Source organism: Monodon monoceros, unplaced genomic scaffold, assembly GCF_005190385.1.
Source record: "Monodon monoceros isolate NGI ecotype Baffin Bay Population unplaced genomic scaffold, NGI_Narwhal_1 Super_Scaffold_7, whole genome shotgun sequence".
NCBI lineage: Eukaryota > Metazoa > Chordata > Mammalia > Artiodactyla > Monodontidae > Monodon > Monodon monoceros.
In genome coordinates, this window is record NW_021703784.1 from 16,813,194 (window position 1) to 16,834,040 (window position 20,847).

At 40.5% G+C, this 20,847-nt stretch overlaps 1 protein-coding gene across 8 annotated transcripts in view; it reads left to right on the top strand.

Annotated features, from left to right (window-relative positions):
* The window catches only part of CADM1 (cell adhesion molecule 1), a 334,754-nt gene that overhangs the window by 271,219 nt on the left and 42,688 nt on the right, over positions 1–20,847 (top strand). For all 8 annotated transcript variants that reach the window (XM_029208168.1, XM_029208169.1, XM_029208171.1 and 5 more), the window contains 3 exons: positions 4,416–4,553; positions 6,727–6,885; positions 19,420–19,519. In XM_029208168.1, coding sequence (XP_029064001.1) covers positions 4,416–4,553; positions 6,727–6,885; positions 19,420–19,519 — 397 coding nt within the window. The remainder of the gene's footprint in view (positions 1–4,415; positions 4,554–6,726; positions 6,886–19,419; positions 19,520–20,847) is intronic.

The following is a 20,847-nucleotide window of genomic DNA, read 5'->3' on the forward strand; positions in this document are numbered from 1 at the left end:
ATGATCTATTAGCATCGTCTTCGTTTCTATCTGTGGTTCTCTGAAAAGGACCCCATATGTACTTACACAGCTGTCAAACTTCCTGATCAGATGAAGATGCTCATTTTAGCGCATGCATCTTTATTAGTTGTTTGAAGCATTCAGCAAAAATTTCAGCATAATTATAAGACATAGAGATGGGTATTTGTTAGTTACTGTTCTGTTTATTATCTTATCCATGTAAAAACTGAAAACTCCCCTGTGATATTTTGCATGCATTTGGATGCCTTTTAGGGTATTCATTCACTTCTCCCACTTGTGATGAGTTTGTTTCTTTCTCCAGATCCTACTACTGTTCATGAAAGGAGATGAGTGAGAGAGAGAATATGCTGCTTTAACATTAGTATAGTTACTGATAATAGTAGCTAATCTTATTACAGTCCTGTCCTTCTAAGCTTAGTGTTCACTCAAGATTCCAGGAGCAGGAGAACCTAATTATTTTAAAGGGTCTTAGAGTGAGATTCCACATACTGATCAGCTTTAAGTCTCCTCTTTTGTTGTAATTAACGTGACTCATCTTGATATTGCTGATTTTTTTTAATGTTGTAGGCGTAATGTTTATAATTAGCACTCTTATAGATGTGAAGTTAGCTAAGAAGAACGTCAACATTTCTTTGCTATTTTCTAGTATTTCCCTCTACGTGACTTTTATTCAAGTTTCCATCTCTATGCACCTCCTTAGATATATCTTTGGTTGTTTTCATTAATGGCTGCAGGCAGTTTTCACTAAATATTTCTGTTTAGTGGACCATGTATAAGTGTATTCTCTGGTTAGTAGCAGTTCTAATTCATTTTTTTCTTATAAATGGATTTTGATACCTTACTAACTGCTTTCGTATTTGAGTAGACATTATGAAGTTAAAGGGAAAAACGGGAGAATGAATAGACCAAAATAAACTTTAAGATTTTCTTGTCCTACCCCCCTTTTTTCAGAAAGATAGACTTAAATCACTTCATTTATATTTTCTAAAGCTTTCTTGCTTTAAAAAAAAATCTGAGAGAAGTTAACTTTATAACTGATATCAGTGAACCATTATGACTCACATTTTATTTTATATTTGTAAACCAAACAGCTCCTACTACATTTGACTCTTTCTTCTTCTAAACTTCGTAAAGATAAGTAATGCTGGTCACAGTCTTGAGAAAACTGTTTATGGACTTGGAAAAAGTCATTCAGCCATTTCTCAGGATGTTCTTCTCAACAATAAACAAGTCCTTTATTTTTCTACACTGGTCATATTTTCCACCACTTTTGAAGTTTTCCACATGTCTACCTTGGCTGTCAAGTTACAGGTGATGTCAGCTCTCCAGGAGGAGCTAGCATTAGTACAGGAATCACTGGGAAGGATTAGGGAAGTGTAGATTATATCTGCTGCAGTAGAGGAGGCATTAACATGGATAAAACCAAGCAACAGGTGATCTAGATAAGGACCTATTTGCTGCCATTCACACTCTCAACCCCCAAACAAAATCTAAGAGACATTGGTAAATTTTCCTCTGGACTAATTTATACGTACCACTTGCCATTCCTTACTTTTTTTTTTTTTTTTTTTTGGCGGTACGCGGGCCTCTCACTGTTGTGGCCTCTCCCGTTGCGGAGCACAGGCTCCGGACGCGCAGGCTCACTGGCCATGGCTCACGGGCCCAGCCGCTCCGCGGCATGTGGGATCCTCCCGGGCCGGGGCACGACCCCGTGTCCCCCGCATCGGCAGGCGGACTCTCAACCACTGCGCCACCAGGGAAGCCCCACCATTTCCTTACTTTGAAATAGCAGACATTATTGATAATGTGAAAAGAACACGCCATCATCCTTATGACCTTCTACATCTGATGGAGAGAATTAAGTACTTCCTCTACTAAGAAGTACCACTGAAGGTGAATTGCTAGTGGAGGTTAGAAGAAGCCTGTGAGGAGGAGAGAGAGCTCTCCAGTATCTTCAGACTCAACACGAGAAAGGAGAGGATGAAGGAAAGATACCCAGGAACACACAGAAAACTAATATCTGACAAAGACTATGAACCTTAATGCCATCAAGACCTGACAATTGATATTTGCTGGAACCTTTTAACAGCTCCTGGATCTATTCCCATCAGGAAGATTCCCAGGTTACCACAGAATGACCACCAAAGTGTTTCTCCCAAAGTTATCCATGCATACTGAAATCTGCTCTATCCCATCCTGTAGTATTTTCCAAGGAAGAGAGCTTTGTGTATTACACATTACCTTTAGCTATTTGCCCTCTTTTTCTCATCCGAAGAGAACCCTTCTGTGAGTATCCCGTCTCAATTTAAGTTTCCTTAAATTGAGTAGTATCCCATCAATTACATTACTCAATTACATTTCTCATTGAAAATCTTTGCACATGTCAATATCAGAAATTATTTTCATCACTCCATTTTTATTTCTGCCTGGACCTTGAAAAGAATTAATACTGTTTGACTTTCAGCCCTACATTTGTTGGGAGGACATTTCTAGCTCTTTTACTCCTTAGTTACTCCCTTTTTATCTAAGCCTCTTCTTCTGTTCCCCATAGCTCACCAAGATCTTATTTTCTTTAGGCTTGGACAGTCTTTTCCTCTGACATTTGCTCTAACAAAAGCATTTTTTTCAATATTCCTATTATACGGCACACAGAATTTAGTAATATTTGTTGGGCGTAAACATCTAGTCTCTCTGTGTACCCCATATCAGCTATCTAGGTACGTGTAATGAAAATCTTTAACCTACCTGATTGTCATCTAGGAAGGATAAACTGCGTTGAGGAAACAGCTAGCCAAATCATCCCATTTACTTTTATACCTGCCTTTCTGTCTCTTAAAATGTTGGCAGACGTGCAACTCCAAATTGGATGTTAGACTATCTCTCTTTATGCTTATTTCTTCTTAAAATGTAAACTAGGGTAGTTCTTTGCCATATTTAACTACTCATTGGGGCCACATCACTTTAGCAACACATCCAGTTGAGCAACTGTGTTAGTTTCCTGTTATACAGGGAACAAAGAAGAGACGTGATTTTGCTCCAATAGTTACACTCCCCCTACCAACTATCTTGCTGAGAAACATATACAACAAATCATTTTCCTTTTCCTTTTCCATAATTCTCTATAGAAATTTTCAACTGCTTCAATTCAGTGTAAAAGTCTTCCTGTGGGTAGAATTTTCACATTGGACTAGAACAGTTGGAAATCTCAAATACATGGTTTAATCCCATAATTTATTGAAGCAGTATCAGAGATTTATTATTCAACTTGATCATCAGGATGGCATGTTTATACATATTTAATTTCTTGTTTCTCTTCTGAGTTGAGAAACCTATTGATCATAAGTCTTAGAACCATCTTTGCTTATTCATGGTGGTCAGGACATATTTTTAGATTCAGTCTGCTGAATTCAGTATTCTTATTGATTTTTATTTCAAGAAGCTCAGTCTTGACATAAGGTTGCACTTATATGGTTTCATTGTCAACTCAGTTTCTGAAAAGATAACATGCTTTCTTTATCAACCACCGTCATTACTCTTTATCTGATATTCAGCATTTTAGCCCCCAAATATTTTATTCTAATCATTTTATTACATATATGTTTAATATGCTTAGACAAGAGTGGTTTTAATTCTGAGGTAGAAATCTAACCTACACTCAATAGTCTTTTCCACCTTTGGTTTCTAAAATTTGCAGCTTTAGATTTCAGAATATAGAAAATCATTACAAATTAACTGGCATTTCCTACATTACTACATCTTCATAGCTAAAGGATTTTATTACTATGCCATCCATCAGAGGTCAAGATCATATTCTAGATCTCTATAAATAATTTGAACTGAATGGAAGCGGCTCTGAGGCACAGTTTTTCTCTGTATGTTTATGGGGAGTGATTCTCTTATGGGACTCCATGTTTTTGATCTTTGCTGGTTGACTTTGGAATCTTTCATATGAAGATTGAAATCCAAGGGTTGAGTTTAAGGACAAATATTCCTCTCAGAGACTTCCAGGTAAGGAGGATAATGTCAATAGTGTTTACTCCTCTTGCTTTTATATCTGCTTTCTGGTCAATTTTCTAATGACCGATTGATAACAAATCTAGTATCTATATTTTTATAAGTTGGTCACTGATAACTTAGGAGTGGAAGAGTGGTCATTTTATCAGATAACTTTAGGACGAATTCTGAAGTAAGGGATTTTACGTAACTCAGTTTATTTGATAATGACTTTGCCTTTCTTCTGTTTCCTCCAGTGGCAGTTTGTTTTAAATTCCCTTCAGGAATGTCTATTGCTTATCTCCTTTTTTTTGAGAGCAATGGTCCTAGTTTCTAATGAATAGAAGGATATGCCCAGAAATAGATTCTGTGTTTTAAAAGCACACATGTTTAATTTGTAGTCCCACCACGTAATCTGATGATCGATATCCAGAAAGACACTGCGGTGGAAGGTGAGGAGATAGAAGTCAACTGCACTGCCATGGCCAGCAAACCAGCCACGACCATCAGGTGGTTCAAAGGGAACAAGGAGCTCAAAGGTAAGATGCGAATTGCCTGGTACTGAGGAAGCCAGTCCACACTCGATCCCAGCAGGAGTACATCTTTGTGGACGTTAAAGACAAATGCAAAACACACCCCTGAACAAAAATGCTCGTTTATATTGGGTTGGCCAAAAAGTCCGTTCTGTTATAAGCAAAAATGAAAGACACATTTTTCATTGTCACCAAGAACTTTATCAAACAGTGTATTTCTTAACCGAACCATCTTTTTGGCCAACCTAACATATGGTTTGCAATCAGTTAGTAAGTGTGTCTGAGCCCAAAGCATAACGGCATTTTACTGTTCTAATTCATATCCTCATTCTGTTGTTTGAGGGTTCATGGTGATATGTGCTGCTAGATGTTTACTCAGAGGCTCAGAGAGAACCAGACCTGTAAACTAGAACTCACTAGACCAGTTAGAATCACTGAGGTATCCCCTGAGCTCAGGCTGGCCATGTCTGTACCCTTAGTTCTCCTTGCTTTTACCCTGTGACCCAGGGTGGGTCAGGACCCCAGATTCTTGTGTTACACCTTGAAAAAAATGTATAGCAGTCTTGGCCATGGTGAATACCAAGTCATTCTAACATCTATCGGACTCTTGGTTGTTTTGACAATGGGCTTTCTTGCAAGGGAGCTTGTGCTAAGCAGCTGAGAATCTATCTTCATAGCGAACTTGCAGGCTCCACCCTTCTTGAGAAATCTGTGATTCAGTTGCCCATGTCAGCAGCCTATTCTTCTGCAACGTTTCTGACTTTGTGCTGGCAGCACAGGCAACTTTTTTAACCCTGCTCCTATTGTCTCTCCCTCAGTACCGGGCCATCCAGATTTGATTCCTGGATCCTCGGACATTTGCCCTCTTAGCCACTGCATCGGCTGAAGGATACAGCCTAGCCCCTATTTTTGACTCTCTTTTTGCCAGTTATCCTAAGTTCCTCATGCATGTCTGCATTCCGATTACTTTCTTTGCAAAAGGTTGCCTTGCAAGTAGTACCCAGGACAGAGGACTCAGGGCCTGAACTCCTCTGATCATTTGACAGAAATGCTTGCTGTGTGCCTCAATTTCCTCTAAAATGGGGATATTAATATTTACATACCTTGTGTGATTCTTATGAAGATGAAATGAGTGAATATTTGTAAAGCATGGGGCCAGTGTCTGGGCCAAGGTAAGTGCTCTGTATGTGCTTGTTAAATAAATAAATAGTTCCAGGAAGAAAAGAAAGTCCTTTTAGAAAGAGGATATAAAAATCTATATCTAGAAACAGAAAAATCTATATATAATGGCTTAAGTTTCAAAAAGCTTGCTCTGTTTTAATCTCCTATTTCCTAGGTATGGCTTTGGAAGGAAGGAATTTCTCATTTCCCCTCTGCTTTTCTGTCTAAGTGAATTGAGCCATTAAATGTGTACCAATAAGTACAAAACATTAAAAGAAAGTTAATGGTGCGTCATGTCCCAGGGAGTGCTGAGTTCAGGAAAGGGGCCTCCTTGGCCTATTCATCCCATCCGGAAGCCTCCTCCCCCTCTTTTCTGGGTGTTCTTGGACGTGGCTCCCTTCTGGCCTGAAGCCTATATCTTACTTTGCTCTACCCACTGCCACTGCATTTTTTTGTGTTCTTCCAAAAGTCTCAGAGTTTAAACATTTCAATTACAATTTCATTTAATTGTAGTTGCTTTCCCTGTTAATTGCTGATGGGGGTGGGCAAAGGGGGTTGTTTATATCTTTACTCCTGATTGAAATTACTTAAGGGATTTGGACGACGTCCTGGAATTTTTAAACCGCATTACAGCCTAGTAGATGTGTTAAGTTCAGATGGTTGTAGGGGGAAAAAGCACTTCTCTTTCCTTCCTCTCTAGTGCCTTGAGCAGTCAAATGTCAAAATGGGTCAACTTTCAGCTGCTTTTTTGTGGGAAAATTTAAGACAGAAGAAACATATATTTAAATAAAAATAGTAAATAGTATGTAGAGTTGATTTTATCTTAAATACTATCCTGCAAGCCTGAAAAGTAGGAAATTATCCTTTTATCAGTTATCTACCCCCAGATGACCCTTATCTGGAGTGACTTCCATTATGTTTATTAAAATAGTAATGTTGGGGCAGAGGGAGGGAGGGGAGGATATTTAAGAAAAGAGTGAGACTCACTCAGCTCTGGTTTCTTGGTATGTCCCCCCAGGCAAATCGGAGGTGGAGGAGTGGTCAGACATGTACACCGTGACCAGTCAGCTGATGCTGAAGGTGCACAAGGAGGATGACGGGGTCCCGGTGATCTGTCAGGTGGAGCACCCGGCCGTCACTGGAAACTTGCAGACCCAGCGGTATCTAGAAGTACAGTGTGAGTACCTGTCTTAGTCCTTTCTGGCTGCTGTGCAAACTACCACAGGCTAGTGCCTTATAAACAACAGAAATCTACTGCTTACGGTTCTGGAGGCTGGGAAGTCCAAGGTCAGGGTACCAGCATGGTCAAGTTCCAGTGAGGTCCCTCTTCCTGGTCCATGGCTGGCACCTTCTCACGGTGTCCTTACATGGTGGAAGGGGCTAGAGATCTCTTTGCAGCCTCTTTTATAAGGGCACTAATCCCAGTCATGAGGGTTTCACGAACCTCCTGACTTAATCACCTTCCAAAGGCCCCACGTCCTAACGCCATCACATTGGGGATCAGCATTTCAACGTATAAGTTTTTGCGGGGTGGGGGGGACACAAACACTCAAACCACAGCATTACCCAAGTATTTTATCCTGAGGGTATAGAGTAGCAGCTCTTTAAAAATACTTCAGAAGCCACTTATTGAATACATATGTTTTTATATAGTTTAGGTAGAATTTTCATCTTGTTGTCTTGGTAGAAAAATAATCAAAGGATTATTCTACTGAAACACTGCCATATTATAGAGTGCCAATGAGGATTTTGAAAATACTACATTTAACCCAAATGTAAAACTTGAAAATGATTCCATCTGCTCTAGTGCATGACTTAATTAATTAAATTTTGTGAATATTGACTGTAATCATTTCTATGCCAACTTCAAAATCTAGGGTAATTCCAGCCGCCCCCCGCCCCCAGCTTTATTAACCCCATCATAAGTGCTGAATTTTTTTATAGAAGGGATTTTATTCCCACTGAACATCAGCATCTTGTTTTAGATTGCAAGTTCTCTTCTATTTTAGCTTAAATTATAGCGATGAATTTAAAAGTGGAACTCTTTGGGATGAGTGCCGCGGTCTTGATGGCTTCATCAGTAAAAGCTGGATCGTGGTGAGTGAGGTTTCTCCTCACTGTGCCCTATGGACTAAAGATGCTCTCCTCATCTTCTCCTCTGGGCTCTCCTACTTGTGGAAAAAGTATCTGTTTTCTGCACAAAATTATCCTTGCACCAAAGTTGTGGCTGAGTAGCCAGCTTCTCACTTTTTATCAAAAGACTTCTGTAACTTGGCCTCTGCAAAATTCCAGGTGGCCTTTGGGTGTGCCTAGTGAAAATGTTACAAGAGTTTGATTGGATGTCAATGATTGGGCATCAGATAAAGGAAAAGCATTACTCTCTATGAATTATTCTATTAATTTTCTAGGGCTGCCATAGCAGATTACCACAAATTTAATGGCTTAATAAACAACAGACATTTATTCTGTCACAGTTCTAGGGGACAGAAGTCTGAAATCAAGGTGTCGGCAGGGCCAAATTCCCTCCAAAGGCTCTAGGGAGAGGATCCTTCCTTGCCTTTTCTGGCTTCTGGTGGCTCCAGGTGTTCCTTGGCTTGTGGCCACATCACTCCACTCTCTGTCTCCATCTTGACCTGGCCTTCTTCTCTTCTCTGTGTGTCTCTTATAAGGACACTTGTCATTGGACTTAGGGCCCACCCGGGTAACCCAGAATGGTCTCAATTCAATATCCTTAACTTAATTACAACTTCAAAGAATCCTTTTCCAAATAAGGCCACAGTCACAGGTTCCAGAGGTTAGGAATTAGGTATGTATTTGGTGGTGGCAGGGGTGGGCACCATGAATCCCCCTATGATTTGTATCACCTGCTTAGGTTGCCTGAGCAAAACAGGGGATGGAGAAAGTTATAAAAAGTTGCTTCTACAAAGCCATCCCATTCCACTTTGTGAGCTTGGCTCAATTTAACATTACATAATGCCAGTTTTTCTTGTTAATTCATTTCATCTACTTCATTATGTAGCTTCATTATGGGCATCATGCTTATAATTTTCATATCACTGAAACTGTTGTGGTGTAATGTCCCTATAATGGGAAAACAGAAAAGATCAGATATTATCTAAATTGGCAGATAGTAGATTTCTTGTGACTTTGTTAATATGTAATTCATTTAAGCAAACTTAATATCCATTAACTTTCCTTGTAGAGGCCCATTAGCTTTAATAATACATTAGCTCCTTTGTGAGACCTGAGTAGCTGTTCACCCAGTTTCCACCCCTAAACTCTTAGTTTCCCAGAGTATCTTCTAAATAGAATATAGCCCCACCCACCTACAAAATTACACTCATTCCCAAATGCAAAATATTTCAAGCACTACACCTCCTACCCCTTGGAAGACAATAAAGCCTTTTCTTTTGAAGATTCAAGTGAGATTTGTCCTTCTAAGAAAAGGAATAAAGCTGCATATCTGAATCCATTTGACTTCAATCTTACAAAGTACTGCTTGGCCTTAACTGCAGGAAAGTGACTTTAATGCCTTCCCCAAATTGAAGACACATCCCTGGGTCATTTTTAGCTTTAACATGACACCTTTTTATGGAAGACTCTGTTCTTTTACCCAGCGTAAGCCACACAAACATTTTATCCTTTGATATTCCATTTCTTGGAATGTATATAGGAAAAATGTCTTTGTGCATAAAAGAAGGTTAAGGATTACAGAGCAATGTGTTAATCTGAATGGAGTTTAGAGTCTGATCTGGCATCTTAATACGATGCTTCATGCTCAAGAAAGTCACCTGACAGGTCACTACCCTCCCTCTCTAGAGCACTACTGAAAATTTCGCGGAGTCAGCCAGGAATTCCTTACGTAGCATCTTCAGACACATTGGAATTCTCTACTTCATCACCTACCAGCTTTACTCTTCTTGAACACCAGCAGCTATGGAGAACAAAAAGCCTCATGCCTCAGATGCTCAAGGCACTCAGTCTTTGGGCACTAGAACTTTCTCAGACCTTGGCCAGTGGTGTTAGGGGTTCAGCTCCATTCCCCCCATAGGAGGCCCCTCTCTGCAGACAAGCCACACCATGTCTCTCTCTTTTTTTTTTTTTTTGAAGTATAGTTGATTTACAGTGTTGTGCCAGTCTCTGCTGTCCAGCAGAGTGACTCAGTTATACACATAGAGACATTCTTGATGGCCATGAAAAAAGAAGAGGTACTTGAATGCCTGAGATTCAGTAGCCAGTGGGCATGGATGGTGAATTATTTTGGATACTCTTTGAGGAGTAACATTAGACCATTATTTTTTAATTGGCCCAAACTCTGGCCTCAGCAGTTCTTAAACTTTTGGGGATCGTTGACCCCTTTAAAATCCTTTGACAGCTATAGAGCTGGAAATGATGACATTCACCACATTTTACTTCCAGTATAAGGGGTGTATTTACAGTTTTCCTAATTTTAGGTATTCAAGGGCCACTTTCACAAGTTTTACCAAATCCACGGGTCATCCGTGTTCGTATCATATTTAGAATTTTTAAGTCATTTTATTGCTTTAACCTAACCAAGACCTGTGTAAAAACACCTGTAAAATTATGAGTTTTATTTGCTATGTATATTCTATCTAGTAAACTTTAAAATAAATATACAACTATTATTTTTTAATGTCCTTTCCTTTGCCACCTAAAAAGATTTCTTATACTATCAGTGATAAATATCAGTTTATCACCAGGACATCCTGAGCTGGTCCATGGACCTCAGATTAAGAATTATTCTACTCTGGGGAAATGAGACTACCTTCGAGGCAAATCTAACCTGATAGGATTGGTGTTAAGTATACTCAGTTCAACGTTGGCCCATTTTGCTACATGAAGATTTTTGGAAACCTCTCTCTACCTCATCTAAGATGGATGGATATTAATCAGGATAAGAACAGAGTAAAATGACAGATAATGGATTTGAATGCTGTATAAATTATGTCCTTTTAGAAAATACTATTTTTTAAAAAGGAAATGAAAACCTACCTTGTATGCCACTAAATATCTTACTTTAAAAGTGACAGGAGCAAGGAGGAGGGATAAAATGAAGGGAAGGGTTGCACACTCCCCTTGACACGGAGAGCCACCATATTGTCTAGAAGACAAGGCTTGAGCTCCAACTTGGAATCCCTTTGGTCGTGTGGATTTAAGCCCTAATTTATTGAACACAGAATTTTGCAGCGTTTGTTTGTTAAGACACTTGTATATGGTACCAGGAGAAATTGTGGTGCCCAATTATGTGAAAAATCAGCCAGATGTGTATGCTGTCATGCTTTAAATAATCCTTAAGTTTTTGGTGAGTACAGATATTAATTGTGTAGTATGCATCGAAGTGATTAACGTCAACGTAATTTATCATCTGGAGATTTCTGAACATAAATAAGTGAGTTGTTTTGTTCAGCAAGGTGTTGACCTCTCAGAATTAGTGAATTAAAGTCGCCCCTCCCTTCTTTTTATTAAAAATATGAAAGGCACCACAATCAGCCAAGTGTTCGGTTATTTGATTTTCCGGGGCATTAGCTGCTCTTGTTTGTGGCATTTCCCTGTTGGGTGCTCGTTTGCAAGCTCATTAATAAGGTTTTCTCATAGGACCGTTGCTGGGAAGGAAGAACATACAGTAGGGCTCTTAGTTTTCTAGCTTTTTCATTCTAAGACTCAGCAAGGATGCGGCAGCACGCAGTTAAATGCTTAAAACAGAAAGTAATTGTGCTCGCGAGCTGGAATTCAAAGCTCTCTTTCCTTAGATGTTAGGCAGAGAGCAGTTTTGCTTTTTAATGTTCTGAGCTATATGACCCTAAACTCTTTCTGTGCAGTTTTTTCTTTCCAATGTCTGTGTATATAGCGTTGCTCAAATTTACAACAGGGTTGATTATAGCAGAATGTGGTAGAATTGTAGCACGGTTAGTGGAGCTTCAGATCTGAGCGAACATACTCTTGTCAAATAAAAGCCTGTTTAAAGGAGAACAGTTCACTGTCTGCGCGTTAAAAGAAAACTGTCTAAATAGCATCAAGGTGGAAACACATAGCGACATAAGCTGGGAGTTCAAAGAAAAGGTGTGACCCTCAGTATGGAATTCAGATTGCTGTGCAAGGGGGGAAGCCTTACTCTGGACCGAGGTGAATCCGAAGCTCTGGAATTACTGCTGTGTGTCTTTTGCTTTCCCCCATCGTAGCCTTGCTCTTTAAAATGTTTTGCAAAAATCCTCATCTAGTGAGGGTTTTGTGTGTGTGTGCATATCTGAAAAAAAAATTTAAGAGATACGTTTTGAAAGGGAGAATGAAACCAAAGACTCAAAAAATGGATGTTTGCACGCCGTCCCTGCTCGGATTATCATCCGCCAGTTAATTGTGTTCGTGGACATCATTTTCCAAATGAGTTTTATTGACTCAGTGTAGCCAGATACTTTGTAAATCCATATTCCTGTTCATTGAGGGTCCACAGAAGGCTAGATTTTTTTTTCTTTCATTCCCTCAATTGGGGGAAAATTGGGCATTGAGGGAGATGATCAAAACCTGTTCTTTGTGCCAAAATAAACGTTTCTCTGCTATCGATAGTGTCCTGCAGTGAAGGAGGGAGAAAAAACCTGGAAATGGGAAAATCTTTCCTGTTTGGAGTGGACGATAAGACACAGTTTACCGTGGCAGCTCCCATATCCCATCCTCTCCCCCATCAATTCTGTTCCCAGGTTATATTCTTCAAAGCGTAATAGCTGGCGTTTTCATATTTGGCCTGTTTCTCTCTGATCTCCGGTCTCTCTTTTTTTTTGCGGTACTCGGGCCTCTCACTGCTGCGGCCTCTCCCGTTGCGGAGCACAGGCTCCGGACGCGCAGGCTCAGCGGCCATGGCTCATGGGCCCAGCCGCTCCGCGGCATGTGGGATCTTCCCGGACCGGGGCACGAACCCGGGTCCCCTGCATCGGCAGGGGGACTCTCAACCACTGCGCCACCAGGGAAGCCCCTCCGGTCTCTTTTTTTAAACAGAATATGCTCTTCCTCCCACTCTCCCTTTCTTTTATTTTTTTTAAGCAATGAATTGAGTTCCAGGGAAGTTATTTCAGTATTTATTATTCCTCCTGAAAAATAATCAAGGCATGGAGACCCCCCTGATTCAAACTAATGTTTTAACCTATCATTTTTTGTGTTAACACACAGTAGAAGCGGGTCCAAGTTCCTGATGCCATTAACTCTGTAGAGTGTTAGTGAGGCATTCTGCAGTGCCAAAGGGGGCAGGAGGCTGAGTCACTAATACTCAAAAAACAAAGAGTAAATATTGGGCCAACTCCATTGTGAACAAGACTTGAATGACATGACTCTTAGGGAAGAAAGACTTTGCCATCATCCCTGCCTTCTGAAGCTACACCCTGTAGAAAGAGGCCTCTTCCCGCATCTGTCTTCCCACATCTCACTGTCTGACCTAATGTATTTGGAGAAGATGTGTCTCTGTGGCTGTGGACATTGAATACTATGTAGTGAAACTAGTCTTCTAATGTGCTCTCTTAATGGTTTTTAACTCAAGGTCAGATTTTGATTCTGTGGAAGGTTCAATGGTTGTAAAGCTAACATCTCAAAATCTAAAAAGAATGTTCCAAAGGGGATCGCTGGGGGGAGTGGGGGATTAATCAGGAGTTTGGGATTAACATATACACACTACTATATGTAAAATAGGTAAACAACAAGGACCTACTGTATAGCACAGGGAACTATACTCAATATCTTGTATTGATAATAACCTATAATGGAAAAGAATCTGAAAAAGAACATATATATATATATATATATATATATATGGAAACCTGAATCCCTTTGCTGTACACTCGAAACCAACACAACATTGTAAATTAACTATACTTCAATTTAAAACAACATATGTTTTTTAAAATGTTGAACAAACAAATAAAACTTCCTATACTTAAGGTGGTTAACAAAAAATAGATAAAAGGAATGGTTCAACAACATTCTTTATGATTTCATTTGAGATACCACCTTGAAATATACCCAAAATGCTAAATAAATGTGTAGTGAAGTGGAAGTATGTAAATCAGACACGCGGGTTGAACCTCACATTTTGGGAGCTGGATTAACCTTCTAAAAGAAAAATAGAATTGTATTTTGCAATGAGGGCTGTTAAAGTGATTAAACAAGGAGGCCATTAGACCAATCTAATAAGGTGACTCTGATGCCTTGGTAGCTTATGTAGGCAAACCAAAACCTAAACCAAAGCCAATGCACTCCAAAGCAATGAAACTTAAGCCCAGCCAATCACAAACAGCTAACCAGGCTTCCCAAAAAAGGCAACTGCTCAAGCTCTAGCCAATCAAATAATTCACTTGCTTTACTTCCATGTCTTTTCTATTAAAACCTTTCCCCCAGCTCCTATTGGAGCATTTTCAGTTTGGGCTGCCCTGTTCAAATGAATGCTCAAATAAACACTTGAAAATTTTAATGGGCCTTGTGTATCTTATAACAGGGCTTAGAGGGATTCATGGTCTGCTTGTTTTTGTTTTGTTTTTGTTTAACCAGTAGCAGAGCTAGAAGCCCATGCCCCAGTGTTCCCCCACTTTCTCATTCATTCATTCACTTGGTAAATATGTATTGAACGCCTACTATGTGCCAGGCACTGACACTGTTCTAGGCACCAGGGATACAAAAAACAAAACCTTTTCTTGTTACAGAGCTAACGTTCTTGTGCAGAAAATCTTGCTATGAGAATTTTCTCACCCAGTGTTCACTTTCTAATTCTGAAGATTTCTCAGAGATATGGAAGAGTGCTGTGTGGGTGAGTGTGCACCCCACTTCAAAGGCACTGGAAAGTACTCTTTGCCACAACATCACAGAATAAAATTTGATTCTGTTGGGTAAACAGTAATTTCAGTACCCACAAAGCTACTTACAAGTTGCAACAAGAGGAAACCGCATTTTACTGTGTAATGTGGCACATGCTCTTCGGTCCCACATCCGTCCCCCCAGGTTTGACTCATCCCACTCATCATAGCTCAGCCTTCCTCAAGAATAGCAGTTTAAGTGCTCCAATTCCTACAACAGATGTAACAGCAGGAGGTCCTTCACCTTGCAAACAAACAAACAAAATAAATGGCAGTGAAAATTATTCGCGAATGTATTACGACAATGGGAAGCAAACCTTTTGCAAGATGTTCTTTTTAAGTCCTCTGAGAGCTCGCTGTGACTGTGTTCTCTCACCAGCCCCAATGACCTCGTGATACATCGCCCTCCTTCAGAGCAAAGCTGGGCTCTCCCAACAGCTTAGGCAGCCATGTTATAGGGGTTGATTCTGCTTTGAGCTCAAGCAGCCCCTAATACTCACCAAATCTCAGGTGCATCTCGGCATTGTCGTGCTCCTCCAAACTGCAGTAATCCCCCATGATTGACAAAGACCCTTCTGTCAGTGCTTCCCCACCTGAATGCACAGGCACTGACCCAAACCGTCCTCCCAGCCACTCTGATTCCATCTGGGCCCACACTGCCCTTGAGTTCTCCCTGGTAGGCCCAAAACAATGAACACTTGGTCGACAGGCATCCAGTCTCACTCTAACAGGTGTTTCAGAATGTTGGATGAAATCTAAGTAAGGGATGCAAAGAGCCTGCAGGAACAGATTTGCACTTGGGTTCCTGGGCCTGCTTGCAGTCAGCACATCAATGAACATTTGAGGCCCACGTCCCCTGATTTAGAAAATCTCAGGCAGGGAAAGCATCAGGAGCCCCTGGGCTAACAGGTCTCCTCCTGCCGCGGTGTCAGGGCGCCTTCCCTCTTATCTCAGCAATGCTCCTCTCTGGTACATGGCGAGGATAATATCCCAGGCAAAAGGAAACCACGGTGTACTTTTTTTAACTAAGAAATTTTAAAGACCTGATATGTTAGTGCGGTAATCTAGAGAGAAGGAGACCGTGACTTTTTATTTACATAGGAAAGTGAAATACAGGTTCCAGAGTCTTGAGTTTCATCTTCTGAAAAGATCATAGAATATGGTACAAGGTCAGACTGGCATGAAATCAATTGTAATCTGCCAGCAAGCCATTCTAACCTCTTTAAGAGTTTCCTTTTATATATATATTTTTTTTTCCCTTTATAGAGAGAGCAAAGTCCATTTAAAGAAAGTCTCATCAAATCAGAATGTCTTTCTAAGATGATTTTTTTAATTGGCTGCTACTGTAGTGTGACCTAAAGCCTCCTGGTATTTAACCCTCTGTGCGACATTGACCAATGGACGAATTTTGTCTGCTGGAGTAGGCTTGCTAAACGTCTTTTACGGGGTTTTTAAAAAATTACAGTGGATTATGAAAACCTCAGATCCCTCGACCTAATTTATTAGCTGTTGGTGGTACCATCTCTGTGACTGTAATGTTCCATGAGTGCACAGACCTAACTATTTTTCTTATTTTTATATAGCAGTTCCATTTTATAGTGACATTAAGCCATTCTGCAGTACATTTCTAGACAGTTATTGCACTTGGGCAGAAAGTGTCATCTGGCTTTTAGCCTTGTGCCTTCCAACACCAACCGAGGCGTAAAATGATCACCCAGAAAATGTTCTGGGCCTTACCTCATTACTTAGAAATAAATCTTGGAGTCTGGTCCTGTTTCAGAAAAGATTTGGTGGGTTATAACGTTTGATTTATGGACATAATTAAAATATAAATGATGAGCTTCTGGGCTATTCAATCAGCCATCTGGAGTGTTCAGTATTTTGACGTACTCGGATTGTGGTCAGGATTATCCTGGGAAAATTTAGCAGCCCTGGGTTCTAGAGGTGCCAGTGGAGCCCCAGGGTTTCTATTCCACCTGTTGGGAAGGCTCAAGTTCCTCTTTCAGGCCAAAGGAGGGGGAATTGAATTTGTTTTTTAAGTTTCCTTCACCCAGAGATGGATCTTGGCACACAGACCCTCTATTTGGCTCCTAGGCTGGGCGTGAAGATAGCTCAGCTGCCCACGGTCGAATAATATGCCCGTAAATACTGCCTGTGTCAACAGAGGAGGACATTTTTCTGTATAATACAAGCAAGATTAATGTTTACCTTTCCAGCGACCTATTAAGGTGACTGTGGCAGCTGTACCCATAAGTAGATGGTAGATGTTTCTCCAGAAACCTAGAGAGTAAATTGGGAAAATCAGTTATCAAAATTGAAGGTGTATTTCCTATGGCTTAGTGTATGATTTTTTTAAACGTAAATTCCAGGTATAGCAAGGCCTTAGCTTGTTATTCCTAATTTATGTGAGTAATTGACAACTGGCAAACAGCCATTAGGAACATAAAAAGCATTTAACTAAAACAAACTCAGTGGTACTGAAAAGGCAGGGTGGATAGATTTTCAACACCGTCTTTATTATTAATGGAAGTTGAGCGTGTAAAAACCCTTAGTGCACTGTGCCGAAAAATATACTCTCTCTGTTTGCTTGTAAATTACGCAAAGGAGAAAAGAGGACAAAAGAGCCTTCCACATTGGCCAGCAAGCCTTCTGCTTCTCCTTAATTAATGGGCCGAAGTCAGCAGTGCATGGAAAATGTAGACCTTCTGTGGATCAGAGATTAACCTATAAGAAAATGTTACGTTTCAGCCCAAATTTGGGGCTTTAAAGTTAGGTTTCCTCAGAATGGTTCCTGGATAAGGATGACAGAGGTTCCCTAACCAGAAACTCCAGAAGTGTTGCTGTTTCTGAGCAGGGGAGCCGGTATTTTGTTGTCTGTGTTTTCAGTGGCATAACCTTCTACCATTTTTTTTTTTTTTTTGATATCTTGTGGGTTGTTTTTTTTAATAAACTTTACCAACTAGCTCTGTGTGCAAGTGTATTATACCACCAAAAATAATAGACCCACATATGTCACCCAATGGTTGTATTTAGCCTACAGTATTGTCTGTAGCTCTCAAAGGTGGGTGCCCAGGACACTTGCCCAGCAGCCAGTGCTCATTTAAGGTCATCCTGTTTATCCTTTTTGAGTATTCTTGCCTTTCTTTAATGATTAGCTTCCCCACCCAGCTATCAGTATCTGGAGACCTCTAGGCCATTTTCCTCTTAAACATTGCCTTTGCCAACAAGTCTAAGAATAGAATCGTGTTACTTTCAGGGGTCAGCTGGAGCTTTCAGTCCCAGTTAACTTATGTTCACTGGCAAGTGACTTAGCTCCTCAGGAAGCATTACCAATTCAGTGTACAGTGCCCACCGATGTACAAGAAGCCTCTCTTAAAAGGTTTTGAATGCCACGTGGTTTTCAGAGACAGAAAGATCCAGTGCTAATAACACGACTGTAAAAATACATCCAGAAAACAGCCATCCCTAGAGAGGACCTCGTGCAGCTTGTTTGGCTGTGTACAGGTAGAGGTGGTTGAGCCCCGCCATATTTCTCTTTGCTCCCTGATACCATAGGGTGAATGATAATGAGCGAACCACTGCTTGTAAAAGGCCAAGGGGCTGTTGTTTGGGTGGTGTGATTGTCCGAGAAAGTAAAGTTATGGCAATTGTTTTGACCTTTCAGCCAACTGATGTCTTGCCCTCTCACATTTATTACCTCTTGGGTACATTTCCAAAAATATACATTTACAAAGTCATGAAATTAAATGAGAAAAATGATTTAGGGATTAATAGCTTATTAGTTCAGCAAAGGGGGAAAAAAAAGCCTCCCAATTCCATTCAGGTTTTATTTGTAAATGTATTTGTGTGTGTATCTAAGTTAATTCCAACCCCTCCCCCTTCCCTCCCCATTCCCTGTACCTCCTAGCGTTCCTCTCTCATACCCACAGCCCCACAAACTCACAAACACAGTTTTTAAATAGCTAGTGGAAATAAGAATACCCACATCACTAAAGTATTCACTTACGCCTAGGAATACATCACTTAGGAATACCTAAATACCTGACTGCATTAGGAAGCTATACTCGGTATACTTGGCTTTAATTATGGATTGCCATTGGGAAATGTGGGTTTGAATCAATAATCCCTCCAAACATACATTTCATGGGGCTGCCTCTCATTATGCTACCTCTGTGACCTTGGACAACCTACATCATTCTCTAGGTACCAATGTTCTCGTCCCTAAAACTGGGCTTTTTCCACCACCAAGGACGGTTCCTACCATAGTAGACTCGGTAACCGTCAGTTTCCTTCCTTCTGATATGTTTACGTTGAGCCATCATAGAGTTTCATTAGGGGCCACCAAAGCCTCCCAGTTCTTTATTCTTAGACATTTGAGTGGAATTCAGAAGTTTTGCCTTTCCCATTTGAAAACAAGAGCACAGAAGTGGCAAACTTATTAATATGCAGTGTCACAACATATTGTCACATAGTAATATATGATCTATGATAAAATGTATCAGTTCTGAGCACTGCGGATATCTGTGGCTTCACCTCAGCATGAAGGCAAATGAGTTTCCTTTAGCTTGAGTGAGTCTGGAGATAAACTTAAATGTAACAAAATGTATTTCACAGGAAATGTTTGATGTGGCGTGGTTGGCTTATGAATCTCTTATCTATTTGTGGTTCGCTTCTTAGAGTTATTAGTCAGTTTAATTTGAGCAAATGCCAGGATTACTTACTAATTAGAAGGATTTTACTGAAGGCATGAGGATGAGAAGCGCGTGAGTGCTGGTAGTATGGGGTTTGTGACAGCGTGCAAGTCTGGTTCTGCCTGATGATATCATTTGCTAAACATTATACTTTGTGTTGTTGTCACACAGATAAGCCTCAAGTGCATATTCAGATGACTTACCCTCTACAAGGCCTAACCCGGGAAGGGGACGCGCTTGAGTTAACATGTGAAGCCATCGGGAAGCCCCAGTAAGTTCTGAAGGCCAAGGTTGGCAGAGGGTCAGGAGCAGTAAATGTCACAACACACAGATGTGCGTTCACAACTCATTGGCCTGTCACCTGTCTCCTGCTGTAAAGGATGGAAGATTTTTCAGGAACTAAAAGAATATTCAGTGAAAAGGGGAATAAATATCTGTGGTTCTTAAGGGTGAAGATTGGGAGGAAAATGAAACGCCAGCTAAGATTGAAATCTCAGCGAATTCTCTTTTATTATCATCAACAGGACTGTCAGAACTATTTTCTCTCACCCACATAAAATAATCCTAATAAATTTGTAGTGTGCCCACAATCTAATGATATGTCTGCTACCTTCTGTGTTAATGTCTAACTAAGCCGTTGGAAAGATGGTTTTCAGACTTAAATTAAGCTGCTGTGTGTAGGGCCAGCTGTAGGCAAATGAATTTGCCTTACTTTTCATTTTGCTTCTTCCCTCAAGGAAAAGTGACTACTAGAAATAGTTTTGTTAGTGAGGAATGGTTTGGGAATTTTTCTCAAGGAATATGTATACATACTGCATAAGGGAAAAGACTCGCACTCTTATTTTATCGAAAAGTGTAAAAAAAGCTACTTCACTTGCCCCTGCTAAATTAATGAAAGTGAATTCGAGAAACTACATGTATTATCACTAATAAAGCAAAAGCCATGTGGTGGTACCACTTTAGCTATTCTTCCATTTTGTTTGGGGAGGAGGAAGAATCCTTTCATCTTTCTAATAGAGTGAAAATTGTTTTTAACTGTTTCCGAGGGAAAAAGCAATCCATTTCACGTGGAACAACAGGTCAACGTAGTGATGGGGAGCAGTCAGATTTTATTGGCCCCCAACAAAAACCAGCATTGAGCTCCCTCTGCTGTCCCCTCGCTATGATTTTTTTCCCCCTCTCAGAGTTTTGCAAACTAGCATATTCATACAAGGACCTCAGAGCATTTGCGCAAAGCTTCCCCCAAGTCTTCGGAAAGAATTCTCCCCATGACAGCTAAGCGCTGATCTCTGAGAGAACAGAGAGCCGGAGGGGAGCCTGGCTGCAGTAGGCTGTCTTCCCACGTCAGCCCTCCCTATTTTGTGTGTCCTTCTCCAGGGGCGAGGATTTGCTTCTCTCTCTACTCACTGTTTGGAGTTGTAAAGATGGCCTTTAGGAAGGAGGAGATGGTCTTGCTTCTGCTTCGCTTTTCCTTGGGTGTTTCGAAGTTATTTGGTTTTAAGTACTTCCAGCTTTACCAGAGCAGTCTTCTGCTTTGAACACTGCAAAGGATTCAGCTCTTTCTTTGTGTAAACTGTTTGAATTAGGCCCCAGGTAGCA